The 27,621-nt window shown below is 38.6% G+C and overlaps 3 protein-coding genes across 3 annotated transcripts; 1 reads left to right on the plus strand and 2 right to left on the minus strand.

The window, feature by feature from the left end:
- Positions 1-3,362: 3,362 nt before the first annotated feature.
- Positions 3,363-4,079, minus strand: LOC120090754 (probable LRR receptor-like serine/threonine-protein kinase At3g47570). Its single transcript, XM_039048464.1, has 2 exons — positions 3,809-4,079; positions 3,363-3,607 (listed from the first exon to the last, which is right to left on the minus strand). Exons 1-2 carry the CDS (start codon positions 4,077-4,079, stop codon positions 3,363-3,365), a joined length of 516 nt encoding a protein of 171 aa, XP_038904392.1.
- A 6,637-nt stretch (positions 4,080-10,716) lies between these two features.
- LOC120091222 (probable LRR receptor-like serine/threonine-protein kinase At3g47570) lies at positions 10,717-14,633 on the minus strand. The gene is made up of 3 exons (XM_039049143.1): positions 11,818-14,633; positions 11,261-11,720; positions 10,717-11,181 (listed from the first exon to the last, which is right to left on the minus strand). Exons 1-2 carry the CDS (start codon positions 14,510-14,512, stop codon positions 11,308-11,310), a joined length of 3,108 nt encoding a protein of 1,035 aa, XP_038905071.1. The 5' UTR covers positions 14,513-14,633; the 3' UTR covers positions 10,717-11,181; positions 11,261-11,307.
- A 6,092-nt stretch (positions 14,634-20,725) lies between these two features.
- On the plus strand, positions 20,726-21,076 carry LOC120090756. Its single transcript, XM_039048465.1, has one exon. The coding sequence runs from the start codon at positions 20,726-20,728 to the stop codon at positions 21,074-21,076; it is 351 nt and encodes a 116-aa protein (XP_038904393.1).
- The last annotated feature ends 6,545 nt before the right edge of the window (positions 21,077-27,621 follow it).

The raw sequence follows: 27,621 nt of genomic DNA on the forward strand, positions 1-27,621 counted from the left end.
AAAGTTAACATGACCTACAGACCAAGCTCGTCAATCAGCCGTTGATGAATGAAGTTGTAGGTGGCACCACAATCAATTAAAACCAGGACTTCGCGATCGAGAATCGTCCCTTTCAGCTTCATCGTTCCTTTATTGGGAAATCCCATCATCGATTGCAGGGATGCTTCCACGTCTTCAACCACTTCGACTCTTTGCAGCTTTGGTGTCTCCTCCGTTACCCCTGTTTCTAGGTCCTCTTCCCCACCGTCCCTTTCATTCGAAATAAACAACCTCTCGGTTTTCACGTACCTTACATCGATGACCTTGTGAGTATTTATCATTACATCGGAAACATAGCCCTTTTTCCAGGTGCTCACAGTATTCACTGTCGGACAATCGTCTCACTGGTGCCTCCTTCTTCACCGGATTCGCTTTAACTGGGATTGAGACTTGTTTGATCGCCCCAGCTCCGTACCCTTTTGGGTTATATTTCATTATTGATGTTGAAGCTTTATTTCCCATTGCGTTTTGGGCTTCTTTATTGATAGGCCAACAAGGCCTAACTCGCTAAGGGCCATTTTAAGAGCAAGATTCTGATCATTAACTAATTGGGCCTCTTTCATACACTCATCCAGCCCTTTGGGACGCCTACTGATGACTTCTGCTTGTAGTGATTGATGCGTTATTTTATTGAAGTGGAAATATGGATGATATGCGTTGATGGAATTGCATTGTGTACTCAAGTTTCCCTAGCGGAATTCAAGTGTAAATTCCTCTGAGTTTCCTGGTAAGTCCAGGGTCGAACACAGAGACTTGTGAAAATAGATTGCGTTGGTAATTTTGATGAAAACCTTGCGGTAACCGGGAAAATAAATAAAGTGTTTGGTTTGTCGATTGCGTTGATTAAAAATAAATAACAAAAATAACGGAGTTTGAAAAGAGTTGGTAAACGGGAAATGCAATGAATATTCGGTGAACGGGTTGAGAAAGGTTTTGGCTAACACTCCCTAGAATGCGTTCATGCTTACGATCATGCAACATGCATACATCAGTAAACCACCTCTCGGTGCGAATACCACGGCTTCTAAAGCTAGAATGTATGCGATATATATGCGTCTACAGGGTTTACACACAAACCTCTATTCCTATTTATGCGATGACAAAATGACATTCACACAAATATGCGACCACATAATATCATTCCCATTCCTAGGATGCATGCGATGCAAGTTGACAAACAGAGTTTATCTCTAAGTCCCTATCCCTTGTTTATATAAGCCTAATCTTGCTCTTTCGAGTCCAGATTCTAACCTAGTTCTCTCGAGACATTAGGTTCTTTCTTTAGACTCTCTCGAGTAGCTCTAAAGGATATTTTGCACAGCATAAAACAAGACAATCGCAAGCAATGAACTTCCTAGGTCATGTTAGCTTAGTTCTTCTCAACCCATTCAACTAGTTTAGCTACTCATGCGTATTAAGAGAGTGAGCAGATGTAGAAATAGAACTTCCATTGAATAGATATGAAGATGAAGTACAAAATAACAATACAAGTATAGTAAGGAGCCTGGTAGCAATTTCTTGTTGCCAGGCGTTTACACTGTTTCTACTCGTGCTCTAAAGATATTCTCGCTCTCGCGAGAGTCGGTCCGCTCTCTGCTCTTACGCCCCAAGGTTCTCTCTCGAGTTTCTCTGGGCGATCTCCGGCGCCACCACTCTTCTCTTGCTCCACCTTAAAATGGAAAGGAAAATTATGAACAAAAGCAACTGGTTTTATTGTCAACCGGCTATATATCGTGAACCCCTTTTTTGAAGAATTCACTTGGTATTTATAGGGCATCCATGGTGAAAGGCAGCTTCTCTCTCCCGGTTGTACAGATGGGACAACTTTAATTCTTGATTGACGTGTCGAATGATTGTTACCGATAAAGCTGAATGTACTTTGTGACCATTATCGACTGTCAACTTAATTTGGATTTGACTGTCGTTAGCTTTCTGTCTCATCGCTCTTAATTGGCCTTTCACCCAGATGCGCCAACTAAGTTGCGACAATCCTTCTCAGATGAATGTTTGCGAGCACGATCAACGCAAAGTCTTGCGGTGAAGTTGCACTCGACCAATGAATTCCTATGATCGCAATCTTTGCATTGCGTTAACGCATGTTCTGCACAAAAATATAAAAATCAATAATTCTAATGCGTTGAACGCATGCGACCGCAATATTATAGAATTTATGCTTAATGGACGCAATTTAACATATTTCATCAATGCAATCCAACATTGTTTAAGAACTTAGCACTATGATAACGTGCATTTCTGCCCGTTATCAGTGATGGGTCCAACCCGTTCAGAAAGACGTCCGTCAGCACATCCTCGGCCATCTCCAGCAATGGTGCGGAGTAGGTGACAAATTTCTTCACATAGTCAGTGTAACTTCCATCTTGCTTGATCCGAAGTAGTCGAGCCCCTATACTCTCTTCGTTGGTTGGTCTATAACGCTCGAACAGTCGTTTCTTCAATTCCTCCCATGTGTTGATCGACCGTTGGTCATGGCTCGAACGAAACCAGTCAAATTCATCTAGTGCAAAGCTCACCACAACCACCTTCACTTTCTCGCCGTCGTTGAGGTAGTGTATGTCAAAGTAGTGCTCAGCGCGATATACCCAAGATTCTGGGTTTTCTCTTGAAAATATTGACATCTCCAATCTTTTGTACTTGCTTTTGTCCACTCCATTTGTCCATTTGTCTGGTCCCAGCCCTGAATCAGATTCACGGATTTTCTCATGCATTTAAGTTTTGAGCCTTCACATGTACCTGATTCAGTCACCTTCTGCAACAAGCTTGTCTCCTTCACCTCCTCGGTTAGTTTCTACATATTCTTGCATAGTACCAACAACATATCCTTCATACTCGATATTTTCTTCTCATTGGCTTCTACATATTTATGGCTCTAGTACCCAACAAAGAAGATATCCCCATAAAATAGAGCAAGATCTGCTGTATATTATTTATGCAGTAGTAGGGAAGAGATTACAGATAAAACCCTTAAGAACTAATATCAAAAACAAGAAAACTATAAAGGAAAAGGATAGGAACCAGCCTATTCGAGAGGGTTGTCTTTCCTTCAGCTGAGACTCTTCAGCAAATGACCCAAATTCTTCACTGCCTTCTCCCTCGCTATGCCCTGCTATTGAAAGAATAGAAGTCGTCCCTTTCCTTATCCATACAGTTATATTTCCTTTTCTTGGTCATGCTCCACCTCCATCCGAATATTCTTTCTCAACTTCCACTGTTCTAGGTAATTTTCCTTTTCTACCCTTTCTCTTGTACGTATTGATGATTGGGGTCTAAGAGAATGACTCCATGCAACATATTTCCACCAACAGTTAGGCTTGTGAGTACTGGTTTGAAAGATAACTAATAGATGAAGGCAATACTCCTCCAAAATGATTCCCAGCAATACCCAACATACTTAAACCAGTACAATTGGCCAAAAAATTGATAAAACTCAAGTCATCAACCTTTCCACTGCCAAGTATATTGTCATCAAAATTGAGTATCACCAAGTCCTTTAAGCTCCCCAAGTCATCGAGTAGTTTTCCAGTGAGGTTATTCTGAGAAAGATCTATTTCTTGAAGACAAGAGGTATTAGCAAAACACATGGGAATGGGCCCACTGAAATTATTGATAGCACCATAAAATAAAAGAATTGAAGATTAGGAAGAGATTCCAATATTTGGTGGTGCTAGTACTTGCAATTGATTTTGAGTGAGAGAAAAGTATATAAAATATATATATATATATATATTGCAGATCGAAGGTGGCACTGAACCTGTCAGATAATTATCATAAACTGTGAAGACTTTCAATTTAGATAGTCGTCCAAATGCAGTGGGAATACTTCCTTGAAAATTGTTCTTTGCCAATGACATGCGAAACACTGAAGAACAATTCCCAATCCAAGGTGGGATAGTTCCAAACAAATTGTTGACACCCGAACTGAGTAGTTTCATCTTGGTTAATGTGGAGAATTGGCGTGGAATTTGACCTTCAAGTCTATTGGCACCAATTGACAAAACAACAAGCTTAGTGTAATGACACATATTTATTGGAATCTCACTGCTCAAATCATTGATGGACAAATTGAGATGACCAATCGTAGTAGTCAACCAAATTCTTGGGAAATTTGGCCATAGAAGTTGTTTCCTAATCTGATTTCAATGAGATAATTAACATTTCTCAGAGAAGAGGTATCGAACCCGTCAAACTTCGAGCTTCCAAGTTCAGAATCTTCTCTTCCAATGGTGTTACCACAAGTAACACCAACCCAATCGCAAAAAATGGGTGGAATCATTCCAAGAGCTCACGATTTTTCTAGTCAAGTAGAGCCAAGCCATCTGATGGAGCATTATTTCCAGAAGTTGGTATATTTTTTGCCAAAGCTGATATCATAAAGATAACGAGGATGAATTGAAAAAAAAATTATTCGTTCTACCTCCTATTTTTTATGAAGAGAATGAATCTTTTTACCGAAAGATCAGAAAAAAATGAATTCAGACCTCGCCGAAAATGATTTAGCAGTCAATCAATATAGATTGATCCGAAATCTGATTCAAATCCAATATAAAAAATATACACAGAATCCTCATGGTACTGCTGCACTTGTGCCCCATTCTACTATGAAATAGAAATGATAAATCTCGATCTATTTGCTTACTTGTGACAATAAGCTTATCGTTGCTTTAGGCCCAGATTTTGAGTGGAAGTAATTATTAGGTCAGACAAATATATTGACTTTATGAGATGAACACTAATGGTAACTCTTCACCGTCTTAATTTAAGAATTTAGTCTTTAAATTTTAGTTTTATTTATTTGGTCTCATGGAATTCAATTTTAAATCTAACAAGCTAGTTAAGTTTTAAATATGTTATTGATCTATTAAACACAATAAAAGTTAAATAACCCATTATACATTCTTAAAGATGAAGAAACTATTAAACACAAAATTAGAAGTTTAAAAGTCTTTTGGACATAAATTCAAACTTCAAAACTAAACTTTGAATTTAACAGTTTTTTTAATAAAAGGAGATCAAGAAGTATAATTTCTTTCTGATTCAAAGATATTTATACTCTACTATTATTAAATGAGTTCTTATAAAAATTTAAAAAATATATATATGACATATAGTATGAGTTAGAAAAGTAACTGGACTTTTTACCTTATAACATTAACATAAATTAGCTCATCTTATAAAGAGTAAGAGGTCTCTTGTTAGAAATAAAAGAGTAGGGAAGAGAATAACATAGTTACGTGGAAACCCTAGTACAGGGAGAAAAACCACGATAGACACTGATTTTTATTATTAATTCTGATACCAGAAGTACAAGAGAATAGGCCAAATAAATAGACTAGTGGGAAGCCCTAGGGTACACATAATTACTAAAATGCCCCTAGGGTTACAAGCTGCTTTTTCGACACTCCCCCTCAAGTTGGGGCGTAAATATCCATAAGACTCAACTTGCTGACACAGTAATCAAAGCTTAATCCTTTTGTGAGCACATCTGCAATTGCTGATTTGAGAGAACATAAGGAATGCATATACTTCCGTTGTCAAGTTTTTCCTTGATGAAGTGTCGGTCGATCTCAACGTGTTTTGTTCTGTCATGCTGAACAGGATTATTTGCAATACTTATTGCTGCCTTATTGTCACAAAACAGTTTCATACGAGCTCATTGTCTTGATGAAGACCTGACAACACTTTTATCAACCAGATCTCTTCACATATTCTTAAACTCATGGCCCGATACTCAACTTATGCACTACTTCTGGCCACAACTCTCTGTTTCTTACTCCTCCAGGTCACAAGATTACCCCAAACAAATGTGCAATACCCTGATGTTGACTTTCTATCAACAACAGACCCTGCCCAATCAGAATCAGTGTAGGCTTCAACGCAACATTTATCAGACTTCTTGAACATTAACCCCTTACCTGGTGTACCTTTCAGATATCGAAGGATACGTTCAACTGCTATCATGTGTTCTTCACAAGGAGCCTGCATAAACTGACTGACGACACTCACTGCATATGAAATATCAGGTCTCGTATGAGATAAGTATATCAATTTCCCAACTAACCGTTGATAACTTTCTTTATTGACCGGAACACTGTTACTAGTATTGCTGAGCTTTGAATTATATTCAACTGGGGTGTCAGCAGGTTTGTACCCAGTCATTCCCGTTTCCGTTAGAAGATCAATCGTGTATTTCCGTTGGGACACTGAAATTTCGTCCCTAGACCGGGCTACTTCCATTCCGAGAAAGTATCTTAACTTCCCAAGGTCTTTAATTTCAAACTCTTTGGCCATCTTTGCTTTGAGTTCCACAATTTCAACATCATCATCATCGGAGAGCACAATATCGTCTACGTACACAATGAGAACTGCTACCTTCCCTGAAGTTGACTTCTTTGTAAAAAAGTGTATGATCTGAGTGCCTTTGGGTATACCCTTGTCCTTTGAAAAAGGTGGCAAATCTGTCAAACCAGGCTCTCGAAGACTGTTTCAACTCATATAGCGACTTTCTCAACCGGCAGACTCGCTGTTTGAACTGATCTTCAAATCCGGGAGAAGGATTCATGTAGACTTCCTCCTCAAGTTCTCCATTGAGAAAGACATTCTTTACATCCAGTTGATGCAAGGGGCCAATCTTTGTTAACTGCAACTGATAGCAATACTCGGATAGTATTGAGTTTAGCTACGGGAGAGAATGTCTCGGAGTAATCTACCCCAAAGGTTTGAGTAAACCCTTTAGCAACTAACCTGGCTTTGTACCGATCAACAATCCCATCTGACTTGTACTTTATAGTGAAAACCCATTTGCACCCAACCGTCTTGTGCCCTTTAGGTAGGATCACCTGGTCCAACGTTCTAATTTTCTCCAGAGCTCTCATTTCCTCTATAACAGCAGCCTCCAAACTTCAGTTCCCATTGCTTCCTGTATGTTACTTGGTATCACCCCTGCATCTAAACTAGTGGTAAAGGCCCTAAATTCTGATGACAGATTACTGTATGTCATGTAACTATGCATGGGGTACCTTGTACATGACCGAATACCTTTCCTCAGGGCTATTAGAAGATCAAGAGAAGCATCATATTCCTTCAAACTATCAGAATTTCCATTGTGAGCCTGTTTCTCATCTTCAAAAATCACACCTTTTTCACCATTATCTTTAGTATCATTCACATTTTCTAGAGCTGTGTCTGAATCGTCATTCACTATCGTCTTCCCATCTGCTATAGTGGTGCTATCAGACCTTTCCTTCCTTTTTCCTCTCTGCACTTGTTAGTACAAGTATCAATCTCATTAATTTCAGGAATACATGTACCTGATGTCGGGTTTGACTCATGGACCGGAGTCGGAGATGCAACAGGTGACGTTGTTTCCTTCGTAAGATTTTTCCTATAGTATGTTATCCATGGGACTTGATTTGTAGGAAGGATGGGACCAAAATGTTCAGGAATAGGGGCAGACTCCAAGGGAATTGTATATGTGGACTAGTTAGTCTCTTCACTAGAGGTCTCCCCCTAAAGATGGCTAACAGGGAAGAAGGGTTGATCCTCAAGGAAGGAAATATCCATGGAAACAAAATATTTGCGAGAGGATGGGTGGTAACATTTATACCCGCGCTATGGAGTGGATACCCAACAAAGACGCACTTTTGAGCACGGGGGGTAAATTTCGTGCGGTTTGGACCATGGGAGTGAACAAAGGCAACACAGCCAAAAACTCGAAGTGGTACATTGGAGACTAAACGAGTCGTAGAGTATGACTCTTTTAAACAGTCTAAGGGGTTTTGAAAATTGAGGACCCGGGAAGGCATTTGGNACTCCATAGGTAAGACGGGAGTGATGTGGATAGCATTAAGGACCTAGCAACCTCCACCAAATGACGATTTTTCCTCTCTGCTACCCCATTTTGTTGAGGAGTGTAGGCACACGAACTCTGGTGGATAATCCCTTTGGAAGTAAGAAACTCCTGGAAGGAAGCATTAAAGAATTCCCGCCCATTGTCACTTCTCAAAATACCAATCCTGACATTAAACTAGGTTTCCACAGTGGCATAAAATTGCTGGAATATAGATAACACCTCGGACTTATCAATGAGAAGAAAGACCCAAGTAAGCCGAGTGTGGTCGTCTATAAAAGTGACAAACCAGCATTTCCCTGTGGAGGTTGTGGTTGGTGAGGGACCCCAAACATCACTGTGGACTAAGGTGAAGGGTTTGGATGGTTTATAGGGCTAGGAGTGAAAGAAGACACGACTCTGTTTGGCACGAATACACACTTCACAATTTAAAGAAGACACATTAATATTGCGAAATAAATGCGGAAATAAGTGTTTCATGTACTGAAAGTTCAGATGCCCTAAGCGGTAATGCCATAACAGAAAATCATTCTCAGAGGTAGAAAAATTTAAGGAGACAAGGCTAGTCCTATAATCATTCCTAGAGGAAACATCATCAGTTAGGAAGTAGAGTCCCCCATCGTATCGGGCAGTGCCAATCGTAGTCCTCGAGCTTAGATCCTAAAATAAAATAGAGTCGGGTGAAAAAAATGTCTGACAATTCAAATCTCTTGTAATCTTACTGATGGATAACAAATTATATGAAATTTTAGGAACATGCAAAACGTCCCGCAAAACCAAACCCTCAAATAGAGATAAATCCCCTTTTCCTACAACAGGTGCGAACGACTTATCTGCAATCCTAATTCGTTCGTTACCAGCACTTGGATAATATGAGAGAAACTGATCAGAGGTACCAGTAAGATTATCCGTCACCCCTGAGTCAACAATCCAAGGTTTTTTACCGTTCACACTAATAAGACCAAAAGACTGTATATTGCCTGACTGGGCGATGGTACTGATTTCAACCGTACTCAGGCTGGTCGTACTGTCAACTGAGGGAAACACAGGCAGGATATTTGTAGTAGGTAAAATAGGGAAAGAATTTACCGGGCTTTCATCTCGGTATTGGGTCGAGCCACAACCGATTGGAAATGGGGCAGCCACTAACGGCTAGAAGGAGATCGACGGCTAGAAGGTAGTCGCCCGTTGGAGGCGGTTGTCAGCCTGTTGTTGGTCGAATGCGCCTAGGGTAGAATCGGAGAGGTCCTTTTCTTTTTTTCGGACGAGTGGGTTCGCCGGATCTGACGTGAAAACCCTAGGTTACACTAGCGCAGTTGAGTTTTTACAGGTCGAAGTCGAAGCCCTAGGGGCAATCGGAAGCTGTCGAAGGTCTGAAGCCCTAGGCGCGATCGGAAGCCCACCTTGTTCGTCAGTCGGAAGCTGCAGGTCGAAGGCGCGATCGGAAGAAACTCTGTCTGCTGAAGGGTTGCTGCAGATGCGAATGTCCCCGATCGGAGCCAGATCTGGTCCGCCTCGCAATGGGTCTGAGGGGTTGCTGCAGCCGTACCTGATCGAAGTCGTACCTGAGGGATCAGTCGACGACGGCGCGAGACGAGGCAGATCAGCTCTGTTTGTGTATTCTTCAGATCTGTCCATGTGCAGCTCCCATTGACGGCGGCTTTCTGTTGACTGCAACTGGACGGCAGAAATTAATTCCGGTAAAGCAGCATGAAAACACTCCTTTACCGCGGCTCAAATAGCAGTTTTCATATCAAAACTCGAAGATCCACCAGCTGAAGGCGACTGTGGATGGTTCTCTTCCATAATGGCTAGGGTTTCGTCCCCTTGCTTTGATACCATGTTAGAAATAAAAGAGTAGGGAAGAGAATAACAACACAGTTATGTGGAAACCCTAGTACAAGGAGAAAAACCACGATAAACACTGATTTTTATTATTAATTCTAATACCCAAAGTACAAGAGAATAGGCCAAATAAATAGACTAGTAGGAAGCCCTAGGGTACACATAATTACTAAAATGCCCCTAGGGTTACAAGCTGCTTTTTCGACATCTCTCAATTCTTCCCATGTAGGATCCTAAAAAAAACGTAACTAAATTCATCAAATTTGGGTGAGTAATTATATTTTGAGGGCATTTTCAGGATACTCTCAACCTCTACATGTGAAGAAATCTTGATTTGCTAATTTTTGCCCATTTTCAAAATCGAACTGTAAAAATATTCCATATGATCTAATTTCCATTGATGCTCCAGTCTAGATCAGGGTGGGTCATTAAGATTAAGAAAGGTTATAGATTCGTTCATAATTAATTAAACTAATCTAAAGAAATACATATTTACATATCGTTCCAATAAAAAACCGAACCAAACAAAACATTTTTTTTTTCTCTATCTCTCATCATATCATGTGTATAAATCCCTGATATGAATTATGATTTTATTCAACATTATTCAAGTTCACTCTACCTAAGCAACCAAGTCGCAACCCATCTCCCATCAATTAAAGTGATTTTGATGGTAAAATTATTGCAAGTCCAGGTCTCAAAAATATTGGATTGAAGCATGCCTACTCTATAACATCTAGGAGATTATCAGAGTTAATCCTGCAATGCAAACCTAACAGAGCATTGAACTTGAAGAAACAGAGCCTATTTTGGACCGTATGTGGTGTTTCAAAACACGAGCACAGAAGATAAGACATCAATAACAACTACGCATATATCTTAAATAAATTCAAACCTCACATATAGTATTACTACTGCAATATTTTACGGTATACTGTTAATGTAAGCTCCAAAAAGTAGAAAATATGTCAAATGAAAATGATAAATAACATTAGTTAAAACTATAAAGTTATAAACATTATTATTTTAAAACATAATTTTTCGTAATGAAAAGAGGCTATTCCTCAAATTACAATGAATCAAAAGAGCAAAAGAAACACAATTATAAAAACATCGGATCAGTAGGTGCACCCGAATTAATATAAAGTAATAGACATGATAAAATTAATATAAAGAAGCTATGAAGATTTTTTTTTTTCTTTTATTCAATCCTATCCACTAATATCTCCTAAAAAAATTTACCTTGGTACATAATATTTTGTACAATTGAAATAAGCAATATTCTTTCTACTTTAGTCAGAATAATATTTCTTCATAACTCATCACTTGAACAAACTGATTTTTTGTAGATGAAACAACATACCTTACTTTGATTCCTCCAAGATTTATTCTCACCATACATGTCAAGATGTAACCAAAATGGTTAAGCAATACTGTAGAAAACAATTTGGAAAATAAATTAGGAAAGAAACTCATAGATGGGTCCAAATCCTGATAACGAAGTAAACGAACCTGCAAGTTCTTGAAAATCTTGTTGGACAATATTAGCTTGTTTTCTTCTACTTGAGATAGGAGCTTTTAATTGTTTGCAACTTGTTAACAACTATATTCATGGACATCCTTTCTCTAGGTGTTGTTAAGGAGCATGACAGCCCAATTCTCATTACTGAGACTAGGTATTCTTCCATCCTTCTTTGCTCAATTTCTCTACGATCTTCCCCGCTCATAATTGCTACTGTTTGTATTTTTTCTTCATTCTCTTCTTCTTGTTGGCATGAGACTTCAGATAGCAAAAAAGGATCAATTATGTCCAAGACACCATGAGGCAATGCCATTGCTGTGAATAGATGAATATCCACGCCATCGCCAAACAAGTTGTCAGTGGGCCGTCTTCCAATGAATGTTTCCAATAGTAGAATCCCAAAGCTAAAGATATCTCCTTCAACGGAAATGTTGCCACCAGTTCCGTACTCTATACAATGATCATTTACTCATCATTTTACCAAAAGAAAATCAAGATCTAACATCTGCTACAGAAAGGTTGTAGAGTTTGAAGGGAAGGAAAGTACCTGGGGGAATATATCCAATAGAACCCTTGAGCGCAATTGACATGGTTTGTCTAAAAGAAGATTGATCTGATCTTTCAAGGATGAATCTAGCTAACCCGAAGTCCCCAACATGGGCTACCATATCATCATCCAACAACACATTGCTAGGCTTTAGATCACAATGAACGATAGGTGTTTCACATTGATTGTGGAGATAATCTAATGCATTGGCAACATCAATAGCAATGTTCAATCTCTGAATAAAGCTCAATTTTCTTTTATTCTCCTCAATATGTGTAGGGTAAAGCCAACCGTCCAGATTTCCATTGGACATGAAGTCAAATACTATAGCTTTGAACTCATTACCTTTTTCATCTGTACTTGAGCAAGAAGTTACGATCTTAAGGAGATTTCGATGTCGTATGCTTGCGAGAGCTTTGCATTCATCAACAAAACTCTTGGAAGCACCATGTTGTTGAAGGTTAAGAACCTTAACAGCAACAACTGATTTATCATTCAAAAGAGTACCTTTATACACTGAACCAAAACTACCCGAACCAATCAAATTGTCTATAGAAAACCCATTTGTTGATCTATTGAGCTCTAAGTAAGAAATTTGTGATAATAAATCCACAGATCCAGCTGAAGATAAAACATTTTCCCTTGACTTTATCAGCATAAAATATACAGATAGGATGCTCAAAAGAATAACTAGGAATGTGAGAGTAGATACCAACGGAATTAACACTTTTGGTGTTAGGAGCTTGTTGGACAAATGTGTTCTGTTAGATGTGCACGAAGGTAGATGTAATTCCTGCAAACCATCACATAGATTATTGTTTCCAAGTATAGAAAACATGGTTGAATTTGAAAAAATTCCTTCTTTGGGCACTTTTCCCTCGAAATTATTATAGGATAGGTCAAGAAATTTAAGTGAAAAAAGATTGTCAAGAAATTGAGGAATTGACCCAGAGAAGTTGTTACTTGAAAGATTTAGTTCTTCTAGACCTTTCAAAGCTTTCAAAGACTGAGGAATCATTCCCTCAAATTGGTTACCTCCCAAATACAACTGTACCATGCCAATACATTTACCAAGGGTACTGGGAATATCACCTGATAATTTATTCTGTGATACATCTAACAGTGTTAAACTAACTAAATCACCAACTTCATGTGGCAATGGTCCAGTAAGTGTGTTGTGATTTAAGGCCAAATAGATTGAAAGGGAAGAGAGACTGAGAACTTCTTTTGGTATGGTCCCACTTAGGTTGTTACCAGATAGGTCAAGAGCTTGGAGCCTTTTGCATTGTCCCAAGCTTGGTGGTATAATTCCCTCTAGTCTATTATCCTCCATGAAAAGCTTGGTCACTGAAGATAAGTTACCAATGGAGGATGGAATTGTCCCAGTTAACATGTTATTATTCAAATTAAGAACAGACAACTGACGAAGCTTCCCAATATTGGAAGGGACACTACCATTCAAATTGTTCCCTTCTACTCCAAGAACTTGTAAGTTAATCAAGTTTCCAATCCCCACAGGAATGCCTCCACTTAACAAATTGCTACCCAAGGTTAATATTGTCAGCTGGTTTGAAAGGTTGCTAATAGATAGAGGCAATGTACCTCCAAAGTGATTCCCAGCAAGACCCAAAACGCGTAGACTAGTACAATTAGTCAGAGACCTGATTAAATTTAAGTCATCAGCTTTCCCACTTCCAAGTCTGTTGTCATCAAAATTGAACCTCACCAATTCTTTTAAGTTCCCCAAGTCATGAGGAAGAGTTCCAATAAGACTGTTCTCAGCAAAATCTACGACCTGGAGACCGGAGATATTAGCCAAGGATATCGGAATAGGCCCTCCAAAATTATTGACACCACCAGCAAAGACCTCAAGATTGGGGAGAGTAAATCCCACATCTGACGGCAGAGTTCCTTGGAGTCGATTTTGAGTAAGAGAAAAGTAAGTAAGAGAAGTTATATTATAGATCGATGGCGGCACTATACCCGTCAAATAGTTTCCATAAACTGTGAAGAGTTTCAATCTAGATAGGTGTCCTAGTTCACTAGGAATACTTCCATGAAAATCGTTCAGTGCAAAAGACAAACGAAATAGTGAAGAAAAATTTCCCATCCAAGGTGGGATGATTCCAACTAGATTGTTACCGCCAAACCCAAGTCGTTCCAACTTGCTTAACGTGAAGAACTGATGTGGAATCTGACCAACAAACTCATTAAGACTCAGCTCCAAAACAAGAAGCTCAACACAATGACTTATATTCGCCGCAATTTCACCGTCAAAGTTATTGAAGGATAAATTGAGATGGCGCAATCGTATTAATTTACCAAACTCTTGGGGCATTGGGCCATGGAAGTTGTTGTCTCCCAATCTGATTTCAGTGAGATGAGTAAGATTTCCTAATGAAGATGGTAGTGAACCAGTCAGTTGTCGAGCTTCCAAGTTCAACGTCATTACTCTTCTAATAGTGGGACTGCAAGTAACACCGATCCAGTCACAAAAATGCATGGAATCGTTCCAAGAGCTTATGATTTTGAGTGGGTCATTAAGTACTCTCCTTTTCAAGTCAAGTAGAGCCAAGCGATCTGATTCGTTTCCAAAAGTGGGTGCATTCCTGAAAGCCGAGTTCATGGACATCAGAAATATATAACATAAAAAACTGCAAAGAAATTTCTTGGGAACGTAGCAACTGTGCCTCATCCTGCTGGGAAATACCAGTTCTATAATGAACAAAACCTAATCTATCAGCTTTCTTGCAAGGATAACCCAATTGAATTGTAGGTCCCAGTAGCTATAGGTTCAAATTTTCTTAGGAAGTTATCATTTAATGGCCGTTTGGAGAGTTTTAAATGATACAGAAACCTTACCCCATTGATGGCGGTTGAGCGGTAGACGTTTTGACATTAATTCATGAAAAGATAAGTTTGACATTTCGCTCGAGTTTTATGGCAATTATGATAATATTTAAATTTAAAGCCGTGGTTTCATTAAAGTGGGAAATCTGCTATCTTAAAAAAAGAGAGAGAGAGAGAGAGATTTAGATGGAAAAAAAAAATCAAAATGAATTAATTCTCCGCAAGTAGGATTCGAACCTACCAACCAATTGATTAACAACTGACCCTCTACCACTAAGCTACTGAGGAACAACAATAATTGATTCTATTCCTATCTGGATTAAACTGAAGCGTGTCCCTCTGGAGTTGTGGACGGGTAGGGGTTTAGTAGTGTTGGCTAGTGTCGTGGGTAAATCGATCTCTTTTGATGTTGCAACAAGAGAGCGGCGGTGGTTATCGTATGCGAGGGTTTGTGTTCAGGTGGATGGGGATTTGTTATTTCCCTCTTCAGTCATGGTTCCAGTAGTGTATGAGTGGAAATCTCGTACTATTCCAGTAGTGTATGAGTGGAAACCCCGTAGGTGTGCTTGTTGTGGTTCCTTTGGGCATCCAGGAGCAGTCTGTGAGAAACAAGGTGTGGCAAAGAGTCAAGAGTTATGTATTGTGACGGTAAATGAGGAGTGTCTAGGGAGAATGGGGGACGTGTCTGTGTGAAGAAGGGGCAGGATTTTGGTATTGATGGTAGAGAAGTTAGCCTAGTGGTTGGGAATAGAGGTGCGGGGAATGATGACGAGTTTACTATGGTTAGTTGTTGTCGGCGTGATAGAGGAGGTGTAGGGCATAGGGGAGGCAGTGGATCACCGGGTTCCGTGCCCTTGAGGAACAAAGTAGTTTATGGGTCCCCAGGAATTATGGGTTTTGTAAAGCATGTTGACGAATGTAATCAGTTTGAAGTTTTGTGTGATGAGGGGGGAGACTTGCTGGCACTAGCTTTAGTGCAGGCAGATCCTAATCCGTTGTCAGTTATGGAGGGGATGTTCAGAAGTTTGGGCAAAAGTCCAATGGGAGGTGGTAGGTGTGATTTCTCGCAGGATTCATGATTTGGTGTTCCTGGAATGTCAGGGGTTTGAATGACCCTGTTAAATGTAGGGTGGTGGCAGATTTTCTGGTTTCCTCCTCTGTTACCTTTTGTTGTTTGCTTGAGACGAGGGTTCATCGCGAGAACTTTGATATAGTGGTGAATAGGATTGGTGATGCTTGGAGGTGTGTGTGTAGTTATAGTGGGAAAGAAGTTTGGAGGATCTGGGTGATGTGGCGGAAGAGTGTCTATGATTTTTTTTATAGATATCATCGGGGATCAGTTCATTTCTGGAACCTTGGTGGATATTGTATCTAGTGCTAAGGAGCATATTGGTGTTGTGTATGCCTCTAATCACGTGAGCGAGAGGAGGAATTTGTGGTCTCAGTTGATTGATGTGTATGCCTCGTGGTAGCTTCTTGGAGTTGTTCTGGGGGATTTTAATGCTATTCATAGTAGTTTGAAGGATTTTGGAGGTTGCCCTAGCTGGAGGGAGATGGAGGAATTTGATGGAACGTTGTTGGAGGCAGATCTGGTTGAGTTGGGTGTGACAAGTAACTAGTTTACTTGGACTAGTAAAATTCAGGGGGATGGTATCTTGCGCCGGTTGGATCGTTGCTTGTCTAATGAGGCGTGGAAGGTAGCTTTTCTCTATTCGGAGGTTAGGGTTGGTTAGTGGGGGATTTCTAATCATAGTCCTCTTCTAGTTTCTACAAATGAAACGAGGAGTAAACCGCCTCCTACGTTTCGCAATTTTTCTCATTGGGTGGAGGCTGGTGGTTTTATTGATACTATCAGGTCAGTGTGGAGAAAGTCTGAGGATGTGTCTCCCATGGTTAGCTTTGTGCAAAATTTAAAGGTAGTGAAGAGGGTGTTACGTGCTTCGTTTGGTAGGCATATCTCTGTGTTATTTGAGGAGGTACGGGTAACTAGGCAGATTATGGATGCTGCTCAGGCTGAGGTGGAGAGGGATCCTCACTCAGAATCAGTATGTGCGGAGGTGGCTCGGGCTACTGAGATGTTATGGTTAGTGGCTAGATTGGAGGAGGCGTCGCTCCGGTAGAAGGCCAGAGTGGGGTGGCTAGAGTTAGATGATATGAACACAACATTCTTCCATCGCTGTGTTCGATCTCGTCGTAGTTGCAGTGGTTTATTTACGGTTGTGGATGCTGAGGGGACTCGCCAGACAGTGCAGATAGAGTGGCAGGGGTAGCAGTTGAGTTCTTTCGAGGTAGTTTGGGGCCTTAGCTGATGGGGTATAGGGATCTTACTACTCAGATTAGGCATATTGTGCAGTTCAGCTGGTCCGAGGAAATTCAGAAGGTCTTATTCTCAATGAAGTCTGAGAAGGCTCTGGGCCCGATGGGTTTTTGATGGATTTTTACAGAGCTGCTTGGAGTGTGGTTGGGGATGATTTTTGTGATGCTGTACTGAACTTTTTTTAGTCCTGTTACCTGTCTGGTGGAGTTAATTCTACTGCTATTACTCTTATCCCAAAGAGACGGGGAGTTGAACGTATGGAGAAGTTTCGTCCTATCTCTTATTGCAATGTTGTGTACAAGTGTATCTCGAGGATCTTAGCTGAAAGATTAAGGTTATGGTGGCCTTCTTTCATCAGTGATAACCAGTTTACGTTTGTTCCTGGTAGGTCAATTTTCGATAACTTTATTGTGTCAGGAGCTTGTGGGGGCCTACAAGGTGGGCAAAGGGAATCTGCATTGTGTGTTAAAGGTAGACCTTTAGAAGGCGTACGATTCAGTCAACCGGGATTTTCTGTTTGGTGTGTTGCTGGCTATAGGTACGCCCCTTCAATTTGTTAGTTGGGTGAGGGCTTGTGTTATGTCACCTACATTCTCTGTGATGATTAATGGTTCCCTTGAGGGGTTTTTTTCCTGGTAGGAATGGGTTGAGGCAGGGGGATCCATTGTCTCCCTTTTTGTTTGTGATGGTGATGGAGGTCTTGTTCAGGTTGTTGAATAAGTCTCCTATGTGGTTTAGGTTCCATGATCGGTGTGAGCGTGTCGGCCTGACTCATTTTGTTTTTGTAGACGATTTGATGATTTTCTGTGCAGCTGAGAGAGATTCTTTGGAGTTTGTGAGGCAGATCTTGGCGGATTTTGCAGGGCTGTCTGGGTTAGTTGCAAATGTTGGGAAGAGTTCCATGTTTGTTTTGGGTGTGGAATCTGGTGAGGCAGAGGAGTTGGCTGCATTTATGGGGTTCTCTCATGGTTCGCAGCCTATTAGGCATCGGGGGTTACCATTATTGGTTGGTCGGCTGAGGGCTGTGGATTGTGTGCCTTTAATACAGAGGATTACAACTCGTATTAGAAGATAGGTAGTGCGGTCTCTCTCTTTTGCTGGAAGGTTGCAACTTGTTAGGTCTGTTTTACAGTCCTTTCAGGTGTTTTGATGTAGCATCTTCGTGTTGCCTGCATGTGTAACTCATGAGGTTGATCGTTTGTTACGTAGTTATTTATGGAAGGGAAGTGCGGTGAGTCGTGGTGATGCACGGGTGGCGTGGGATGAGGTTACTTGCCGTTGGGATAGGGGGGTTTGGGTATGAAACATGTGGCTTCATAAAATCAGGCTGCTATTACGAAGCTGCTCTAGCTTCTTTTAATTAAATTGGGTTCATTATGGGTGGCGTGGGTGGAGGCATATGTTTTGCAGGGGCGGCTTTGTGGGCTGTTCGGAGTGAGGTTGGAAGGTCTTGGTGCTTGAGGACTATCTTGCACTATAGAGATAGATTCAAGCATCTGGTTCATTTGATGGTCGATGATGGACGGTCTTGTTTTGTTTGGTGGGATCCTTGGTTGCCACGGCGTTTCATATGGGTCTACGGTGGTTTATGATGCAGGGAGTAGTTTGGAGGCCAGGTTATCAGAGTTCTTAGATAGTGAGGGAGGTTGAAGGTGGCCTACAGTGTCTTGGGAGTTGCTTGAGATCTAGGGTTTTATTCAGGCAGTGGGGCCTAGGGTGAGGGGGGAGGATTATTGGGTTTGGGAGCCAGGTACTAGTGATTATTTTTCTATCGATAGTGCTTGGGAGAGTTTGCGTCCTCGTCGTCCTAGGGTGTCTTGGGCTAGTATTTTGTGGGCGGGGGATGGTATTCCGCGCCACTTCTTCTGTGCATGGTTAGCTGTGAGGGACAGGTTGGGTATGCAGGAATTGTTGAAGAGCTGGGGTGTGTTGTCAGAGGGGGGATGTCTTCTGTGTGTGGGAGTATAGAGTCTCGGGATCATTTATTTTTTGAGTGTGGGTTTGGGAGAGAGGTGTGGTCTGGTGTGTTGCGTCAGTCAGGTTCGTCGCATTGAGTGGCAGGTTGGGATGAGTTGAGTTGGTTGAGTCGAGTGGGGTCGGGTAAAGGGGTGCGTAGTAAGTTGTTTCATGTATTCTGGTGTGCTTCCATATACTACATCTGTCAGGAACGTAATCGGCGGCTACATAGGGGTGGTCTGAGGTCGGTGTCTGCTTTGTTTCACCTTATGGTCTCTACGGTTCATGCTCGTGTTGCTTCCTAGTGGGTTGATCTTCTTGGTCTTATCTAGCATGTTACAGTTGTTTTTCTTCTTTTTGAACTTGTTGTTGTTCTCTGTTTTGTTGTTGTCCCTTGTTGTGGGATTTTGGTCACTCTTATCTGGCTTTCTCCCTAATATTTGGGGGTTTTTTTACGTTTATGTTTGGTTATGTTCAGGTTTTATCTTGTTAGCTTTGTGTGCGTTTTGTTGCCCTGTCTTTGCTTGTGCTTTGTTGCATTGATGCTTTGATCTCGGGATGTGGGATCCTCCTTGTTGTTGTATAATAATATCATCTATTCTAAAAAAAAAAAGGAAAAAAATTAATCTACCTTGTAATTTTTTTTAAAAAAATGGAAAATGGTTAAACATGTTCCATAACATTAGTTTTCCTGTTGTTAGTGATAACGAAAAACTAACTTGATTTTTTTTTTCCTCCTACACTTCTTTAAACTAGTAAGATAATCATCCTAAAAAATTTAGGAATATAATATTCAATAATTATTTATTATTTGTTTACTAAAATTTAATGAAATCAAATTTAATAATTTGATAATATTAAGAATTAAATGTCAATGTGAGTATAACTCAATAATATTTAACATGTACTACTTTCTTTAAATTATGTTAAGAAAATGCTTTAGGACTGAAACAAGTTCACTCTGTTTAAGTTGATTGTGTCAAAGGTTGTTTCTATTTTTAGGGATTATTTACTTTGTTATTCATGCTCTATAATTGTGGAGCAAGTATAGGACTTTTTGTTAGAAGGTTGTTATGCTAAGCTTTAAATATTGTTATGTTCCTCTTTGTAATGCAGATTTCTGTTGTCTTTGGCTCAACAAGCTTTACTAAATAATTCATTGCTTCAACTTTGCAATAACAGAATCCTTTGTTTTTCTCATATTAAAACAACAATTGGTATTAGAGCCTTATTCTTGAGGGATCTGTGAGCGAGTGTTTTTTGTGTCATGGACATTCAAGCAAGTTCCAATTTTTCTTCAATGTCTCCACCAGTATTTGATGAAGACAACTACTAGGTTTGGATAGTTCATATGAAGGCATATATGGAAGCTTTAGATATTTGGGAAGCTGTGGAAGAGGATTATGAAATTCCTGACCTCCTAAATAATCCTACCATGACACAGATTAAATTGCATAAGGAGAAAAAGATAAGGAAATCCAAGGCAACGACTTGTTTGTTTGTTGCAGTCTCATCTACTATATTCACTTGGATTATGACTCTAAAATCAACATATGAGATATGGAAGTATCTCAAGTTAGAGTATGGGGGATAGGGGTGGAAACGGTTCGGTTTGGTGGTCAAACCGAACTGAACCAATTTATTGGTTCAAATCGAATCGAACCGCATATATGCGGTTCAGTTCGATTTAAAATTTGGTTTTGACATTTTTAAAAAATTCGCATTTTTCGGTTTCACTGAGTTTTCGGTTCGATTTTTAGAAACGGTTTGGTTTTTGTGGTTTGAATGACCACCCCTAATGAGGAAGATGCAAGAATCAAAGGAATGTGTGTGCTAAATTTGATTCGAGAATTTAAGTTGGAGAGGATGAAGGAAACAAAATCAATTAAAGAGTATTCTGATAGGTTATTGGGCATAGCAAACCGAATCAGATTACTTGGTTCTACATTTAAGGACTCAAGAATTGTTGAAAAGAATCTTGTAACAGTGCCTGAAAAATTTAAGACATCTATTTCAACCTTAGAAAATACCAAGGATCTAACTCAAATTACTCTTGTAGAAATTCTCAATGCTTTACAAGCACAGGAGCAAAGAAGAGCTATAAGGCTAGAAGGTGTTGTTGAAGGAGTCGTGTAAGCCAAACATGAGAATGCAAGGAACAACAAGAAGAATCAAAACCTTAATGGAGAATCCTCAGCCAACAACAAAGTAAAATTTAAAAAGGGGTCATATCCTCCATGTCAACATTGCAATAGAAAGTGTCATCCTCCTTTCAAATGTTGGAGAAGACCAGACGCCAAGTGCACCAAATGTAACCAAATGGGGCATGAAGCTGTAATTTACAGGAGCAAGAATCAACAGCAAGGGGAAGAGGCTAAGATTGTTGATCAGGAGGAAGAGGAGAAAGATCAATTGTTTGTGGCTACATGTTTCATGGGTAGTGAATCAAACAAAAATTGGCTAATTGACAATGGCTGCACCAATCATATGACTTATGACAAGGAATTGTTTAGAGATTTGAAGCCAACTAACATCACCAAAGAAAGAATCGGCAATGGGGATTACATCTCTGTCAAAGGAAAAGACACTATTGTGATTACAAGCTATACAAGTACAAAACATATACAAGATGTTCTCTTTATTCCCAACATTAACCATAATTTGTTGAGTGTGGGTCAACTTATTGAAAAAGGCTTTAAAGTTACTTTTGAAGATAAATATTGTTTGATTAAGAATGCAGCTAATCAGGAAATTTCAAATTTAAAATGAAAGGAAAGAGTTTCTCACTCAATCCTTTAGAGAAGGAACAATCTGTTTTTCTTCTCAAGGAAGATGTCACACAAATTTGGCACAAGAGAGAGTTGGACACTATCATCATCAAGGTTTGCTGCAACTAAAAGAAAAGAAGCTAGCACTTGATGTTCTCAAGCTTGGTAATGCAATCTCAAGCTATTAAGCATGTCAATTTGGAAAACTAAACAGGAAGCCATTCCCGAAGTCAACCTGGAGAGCCACTTGCAAGTTGCAGCTCATCCACACAAATGTTGTAGGACCGCAAAGAACACCTTCTTTAAAAGGTAGTCTCTATTATATTGCCTTTATTGATGACTTTGCCTGAATGTGCTGGATTTTTTTTTTTTTTTTTTAAAGTTTAAATCAGAAGTAGCTCAAGTTTTTTGGAAATTCAAAGTAAGAGTTGAGAATGAAAGTGGCTGCAAAATTAAAATTGTAAGATCCGACAATGGGAAGGAGTACACTTCGGCAGAATTTGACAAGTTTTGTGAAAATTCCGGCATAGAGCATCAACTTACAGCCCCTTACACACCTCAATAAAATGGAGTTAATGAGAGAAGAAATAGATAAATCATGGAGATGTCAAGATGCATGTTGCATGAGAAAAATCTGCCAAAGAAGTTTTGGGCAGAGGCAGCAAATACGGCTGTGTTTCTTCAGAACAGGCTTCCGACAAAGGCAGTGAAGGAACAAACACCATTTGAGGCTTGGTATGGCTACAAACCCTCGTTGAAATTTCTTAGAGTATTTGGTTGCTTGTGTTTTACTCATATTCCATAGAGCAAGCATGACAAGCTTGATAGGAGAGCTTTATCAGGTATTTTTATAGGCTATAGTACTGTCATCAAGGCCTATAAAATTTTCCAGCCACAAACTGGAAATATTATTGTTAATAGGGACGTCCACTTCCTGGAGGATGAAGAGTGGAGCTGGGATGAAACAAAAAAGAAGGATCAGAATATAACAGAGAAACTCAAGTTCTCTGGTTCAAGCATCAAAGAAGAAGAAGATTAGCAAAATGAGACAGTGGATGATGTGTCTGTGAGAGGAACAAGGTTACTCTTAGATGTTTATGAAAGATGCAATGTTGCTGTGTGTGAACCCGCTGACTATGTAGAAGCAAAAAAGGATCAAAGGTTGATGGATGTAATGGAGGAGGAGATGTCAATGATAGAGAAGAACGAGACTTGGATTCTTGTAGATAGACCTCAAGGCAGGAAGGTAATTGGGGGTGAAGTGGGTGTTTAGAACCAAGCTTAATACCGATGGCTCGATCAACAAACACAAAGCCAGACTTGTGGTTAAAGGGTATGCTCAAATCTTTGGTGTCGATTACTCTGACACTTTTGCTCCTATTGCTAGATTAGACACAATCAGGTTACTGTTTGCAATAGCTGCACAAAAGGCCTGGAAAGTTTTCCAGTTGGATGTCAAATCAACTTTTTTAAATGGTGTCCTACAGGAAGAAATTTATATTAAATAACCCCAAGGATTTGTGAAGGAAGATGAAGGAGATAAGGTTTATCTTCTCAAGAAGGCTTTCTATGGATTAAAACAAGCTCCAAGAGCTTGGTACAGCAAAATTGATGAATATTTGCTAAACTTGAGTTTTGTGAAAAGTCTATCAGAAACAACCTTGTATGTTAAGTGCAATGGTACTGACATTCTTATGGTTTCATTGTTTATTGATGACTTACTGGTTATAGAAAACAACACAGATCATATTCAGAATTTCAAATAAGAGATGATGAAGACGTTTGAAATGACAGATCTGGGGTTTATGTCATACTTCCTTGGCATGGAGATTAAGTAAGAGAAAGATGAAGTTTTCATATGCCAGAAAAAATATGTAAAGGAAATACTGAAGAAGTTTCAAATGGATGAATGCAATAACTCCAATGAATCAAAAGGAGAAGCTATGCAAAGAAGATGGTGCTGTCAAAGTTGATGAAGGATATTTTAGAAGTTCGATTGGTTGCTTGATGTATCTCACAGCAACAAGGCCAGACATTTTGAATGTTGTAAGTATTTTGTCTCGATTTATGCATTGTGCAAGCGAATTACATCTCAAGGCTGCCAAAAGAGTGATACGATATGTAAAAGGCACAAGTGATTTTGGTATCAAGTTCACAAGAAGCAAGAAGTTCAAGCTGGTTGGTTTTTCTGACAGTGACTGGGGAGGTTCCATTGATGATATGAAGAGCACTTCAGGCTATTGTTTTACTCTTGGCTCTAGTGTTTTCTCATGGAGCTCAAAGAAGCAAGAAACTGTAGCCCAATCCACTATCGAAGTAAAGTTTATTGCTGCAACAGCTACTGTTAATCAAGCTTTATGGCTAAGAAAATTTTTATTTAACCTTGATTTTGAGCACAAAGAAAGCATAGAGATTCTTGTTGACAACCAAGCTGCTATTGCTATCTTTCACTCTCATAATCCTATGTTTCATGGAAAGACTAAACATTTTAACATCAAGTTATTTTTCTTAAGGGAAGTACAGAAACATGGAGATGTAACTCTTGTCTACTACAAAACAGAAAATCAATTTGCAGATATTTTAACAAAACCATTGTCTGCTTGCAAGTTTGAGTTTCTAAGGTCAAGACTTGGTATTTGTAGCTCCTAAAGTAAGAAGGAGTGTTAAGAAAATACTTTAGGACTGAAACAAGTCCACCCTGTTTAAGTTGATTGTGTCAAAGGTTGTTCCTATTTTTAGGGATTAGTTACTTTGTTATTCATGCATTATAATTGTGGAGCAAGTATAGAACTTTTTGTTAGAGGGTTGTTATGTTAAGTTTTAAATATTGTTATGTTCTTCTTTGTAATACAGATTTCTATTGTTTTTGGCTCAACAAGCTTTACTAAATCATTCATTGTTTCAACTTTGCAATGACATAATCCTTTGTTTTTCTCATATTAAAATTTCAAAGATTCAAATTTTCCTTCCTCCCTTTATTGTACTTAAAGAGAAAAAGGAAACAAATGTAAAATCCTTCCTCGTTGAAACTGCAAACTGCTTGATGAAAAATCAAACTTATTGATTGATAAAAGAGAAAGGAATCGATTTGTTGTATGCCCGCAACGGAACAACAGCACTATTTCAATATTGATGCTCTGTTCTCTGGATCGCATGACACCTCCCTTTGTTGTACTTGAGAAAAAATATTAAGAATTCAATAAATATTGTCGTAAAGAAGATAACTTAACAAATATATTTACTAAACTTGCTTAATACCGAACATAAACAATATTTCTCTGTCTCCTATTTTCTTTCCGTGACATTTTTTAGGGTGATTATGAAATGCTTAATCTTAAATCGTCAATTGACCCAAAAACTTGAACTTATAGATAAAGACAAATTTAATATCATATCATCTAACACTCTTTCTTACTTGTTAGCTTGAAATATGAAGAAGACCGAACAAATGAAAATCAACATCAATTGAAGAGGAAATCACATTTGATGGTGTATGAACACATGACCTCCTAAATCACCTGTTCTATACTATCTTAAATCATTAATTGATCTAAAAACCTAAACTTGTGAATGAAGATAAATTTAATATTATAATTCATACACTTAAAATCAATTTTGTCATTTTCAAAATCATTAGAAAAATCTCTTTCATCATTCAATATCAATTCTATAGAATAAAAAACGTGTTTAAAAGTATAAAATTAAATATTAAATTAATTTTGAAGGATTAAAAATGTGTTTTAAAATAGATCTTATAATAGTGATTTTAATTCTTCTAAAATTATTTAGAAATATGTACGATAATTCCATCCTCACTCCCCCTCCATCTCTCATCATCAAATTCAAGAGGGGGAGACGGAAGGTGGGTTGAGAGATAGAGAGAAATTTGGCGGAATATGTGTGGCTAAGGTTAACTGTCATTTGAAGTAAACTAATTAAATAGCATTTATTTAATCATTACCAAAATAAATTAAATAAAACTCATAGGTTTGGTCTTATCGCATCAACGTAAAATACCTACATACATGTATATTATGTTTAGTTGAGTCAGCTTCTCTTCAGTGTAGCTAAAAACATGAAAGTGGGTATTTTTAACGTTATCGAAATAAATAAAATTAGGTTAAATACTATACTAATTTTGCCAATGTATTTTGTTCTATTTTGATCATATATTTTTAATTGTTTAATTTTAAGTAAAAATATATTTTAATAGTATCCTACGTTGTATGAAAATTACTACTACTATTTAGCTAATTTCCTTAATAATAATAATAATAATAATAATAATAATTTAAAAAGAAAAACAAAAAAAACGTTAAATGACTAAATTTAAGATTTGTTGAAAGTATAAGAACTAATGTTAAAATTTATTAAAAACATATTATATAAAGACTAAAATTAAACAATTGAAAGTATAAGAGTAAATGAATTTTAACCAAAGTTGCAGATTTTGATATATGAGGATTAAATTAAAACATCGATGAAAAACTAAGTATATATGTAATCTCCTAATCCTATTTTACTAGTTAATTACATTTAAGTTCCTTTAGTTATGTGTTAATTATCCTAATTATGTGTATAAGTTCTTGTAAGTATGTGATTATAATGTTTGTAGTAGTTGAAAAATTATAGAAGTTATAATGAGTATGCGTGTGAGGTAGAGATGGGGAAAAATTTCTAAGTCTTGAGATGAGGTGCTCTCGGGTAGCAAAGAGCAGCCAACACTTATGGGAAAGCTAAGACAAGTGAGGAACGCATAGGTGTTTATGGGCTTAAGAACCTAAGGGTGGAAAATTGATTAAGTGTAACAGAGGTATGCGTCAAGGGCTTAGAGGTCAGTGAAGGCCTAGGATGGATAGTAGTTGGGCAATTGAGGTTGTCTAAGTGAACGCATGGTAGTCGAGGAGTGTTGAGGCATGCTAAAGGTAAAGGATGCGATGTTAGTCGTGGTATGTGTTGGTCGAGGCCGAACGTTAGCAGGAATACGAGCCTGGGCGTTGGTAAGAGACTTAAGCATTCAATTTAAACACTAAATTAGTAGACTACGTGGCATGCTTAGAGGCCTTAAAGATGGGTTAAGTATGGCAACTATCATTTTAAGAAACTTAATAACCATGCAAATTTAGTATTAAAGGAAATTTTGAATGGATATGCTTGGTTTTGCCATTTTACGTGAGCTAAGGTAGGAGAATATCTGTCAACTTAAGTTTGGAGTTTGAAGGAGTTGAGACAAAGTTGCCAAAGAGGAATTTCTATGGATTTGACTATAAGTTGAAGTATTTCTTCAAGCATTTGAGAATCTAAGGCCATATGGACGAGTTGTAAGAATTGGTGAATTCCAAGCTCGGGGCAAAGGAACCAGAAGCTGGAATTCTAAGGTAATGTAGTTGAGATGTTTAGGAATAAGTTCTTAGAAGGAAGTTTCATGAGATTGTATCTGGAATTTAAGTTCTTCAAATTGAAAGTGCAATATGAAATTTTGATTGGATGAACAAGCAGGCAGTTATAACCCACGCATAAGCAAGCAAATGTAAGCATGGGCAAGTGATCGTCACATAGGTGAAGCCATCACGCTTTGATACCTAAGAGTATCTTGTGCGAGCTACCACACACACTAGTTGGTTGCAAGGTAAAAGTTCGTTTAAGTGTATTTATGCGCTAAATACATTATACTGAGGATGCGTCGAGTAGGAAAAGAAATGAAATGATGTGTTGAACTAGATTTGAGGCTTATTATGCATTACCTTGAATAATAAATTAAGCTCGAGAGAAAGCTAAGACGTTAACAAAGGCTCTTATTATTTTTACAGGACAGATGCATATAGGGGAGGCATACAGTCCTTTAAGGAAGTAACCCAAAGACTGTGAGTGACTAATTTTCAAAATATTTGATAAGTATTTTACTTATGAATT

The sequence above is a fragment of the Benincasa hispida genome, chromosome 11 (genome assembly GCF_009727055.1).
Source record: "Benincasa hispida cultivar B227 chromosome 11, ASM972705v1, whole genome shotgun sequence".
NCBI classification, from domain to species: domain Eukaryota; kingdom Viridiplantae; phylum Streptophyta; class Magnoliopsida; order Cucurbitales; family Cucurbitaceae; genus Benincasa; species Benincasa hispida.

What these genes read in the sequence shown, in the direction of transcription:
- LOC120090754 (XM_039048464.1), bottom strand. Translation starts at nt 4,079, where the DNA reads ATGTGTCATTACACTAAGCTTGTTGTTTTGTCAATTGGTGCCAATAGA. An exon ending in TTATGATAATTATCTGACAG is followed by an intron (nt 3,608 to 3,808) that starts GTTCAGTGCCAC and finishes CTTGTCTTCAAG; the next exon opens with AAATAGATCTTTCTCAGAAT.
- LOC120091222 (XM_039049143.1), bottom strand. Translation starts at nt 14,512, where the DNA reads ATGAGGCACAGTTGCTACGTTCCCAAGAAATTTCTTTGCAGTTTTTTA. An exon ending in TATTGGATATATTCCCCCAG is followed by an intron (nt 11,721 to 11,817) that starts GTACTTTCCTTC and finishes ATCATTGTATAG; the next exon opens with AGTACGGAACTGGTGGCAAC.
- LOC120090756 (XM_039048465.1), top strand. Translation starts at nt 20,726, where the DNA reads ATGACCACCCCTAATGAGGAAGATGCAAGAATCAAAGGAATGTGTGTG.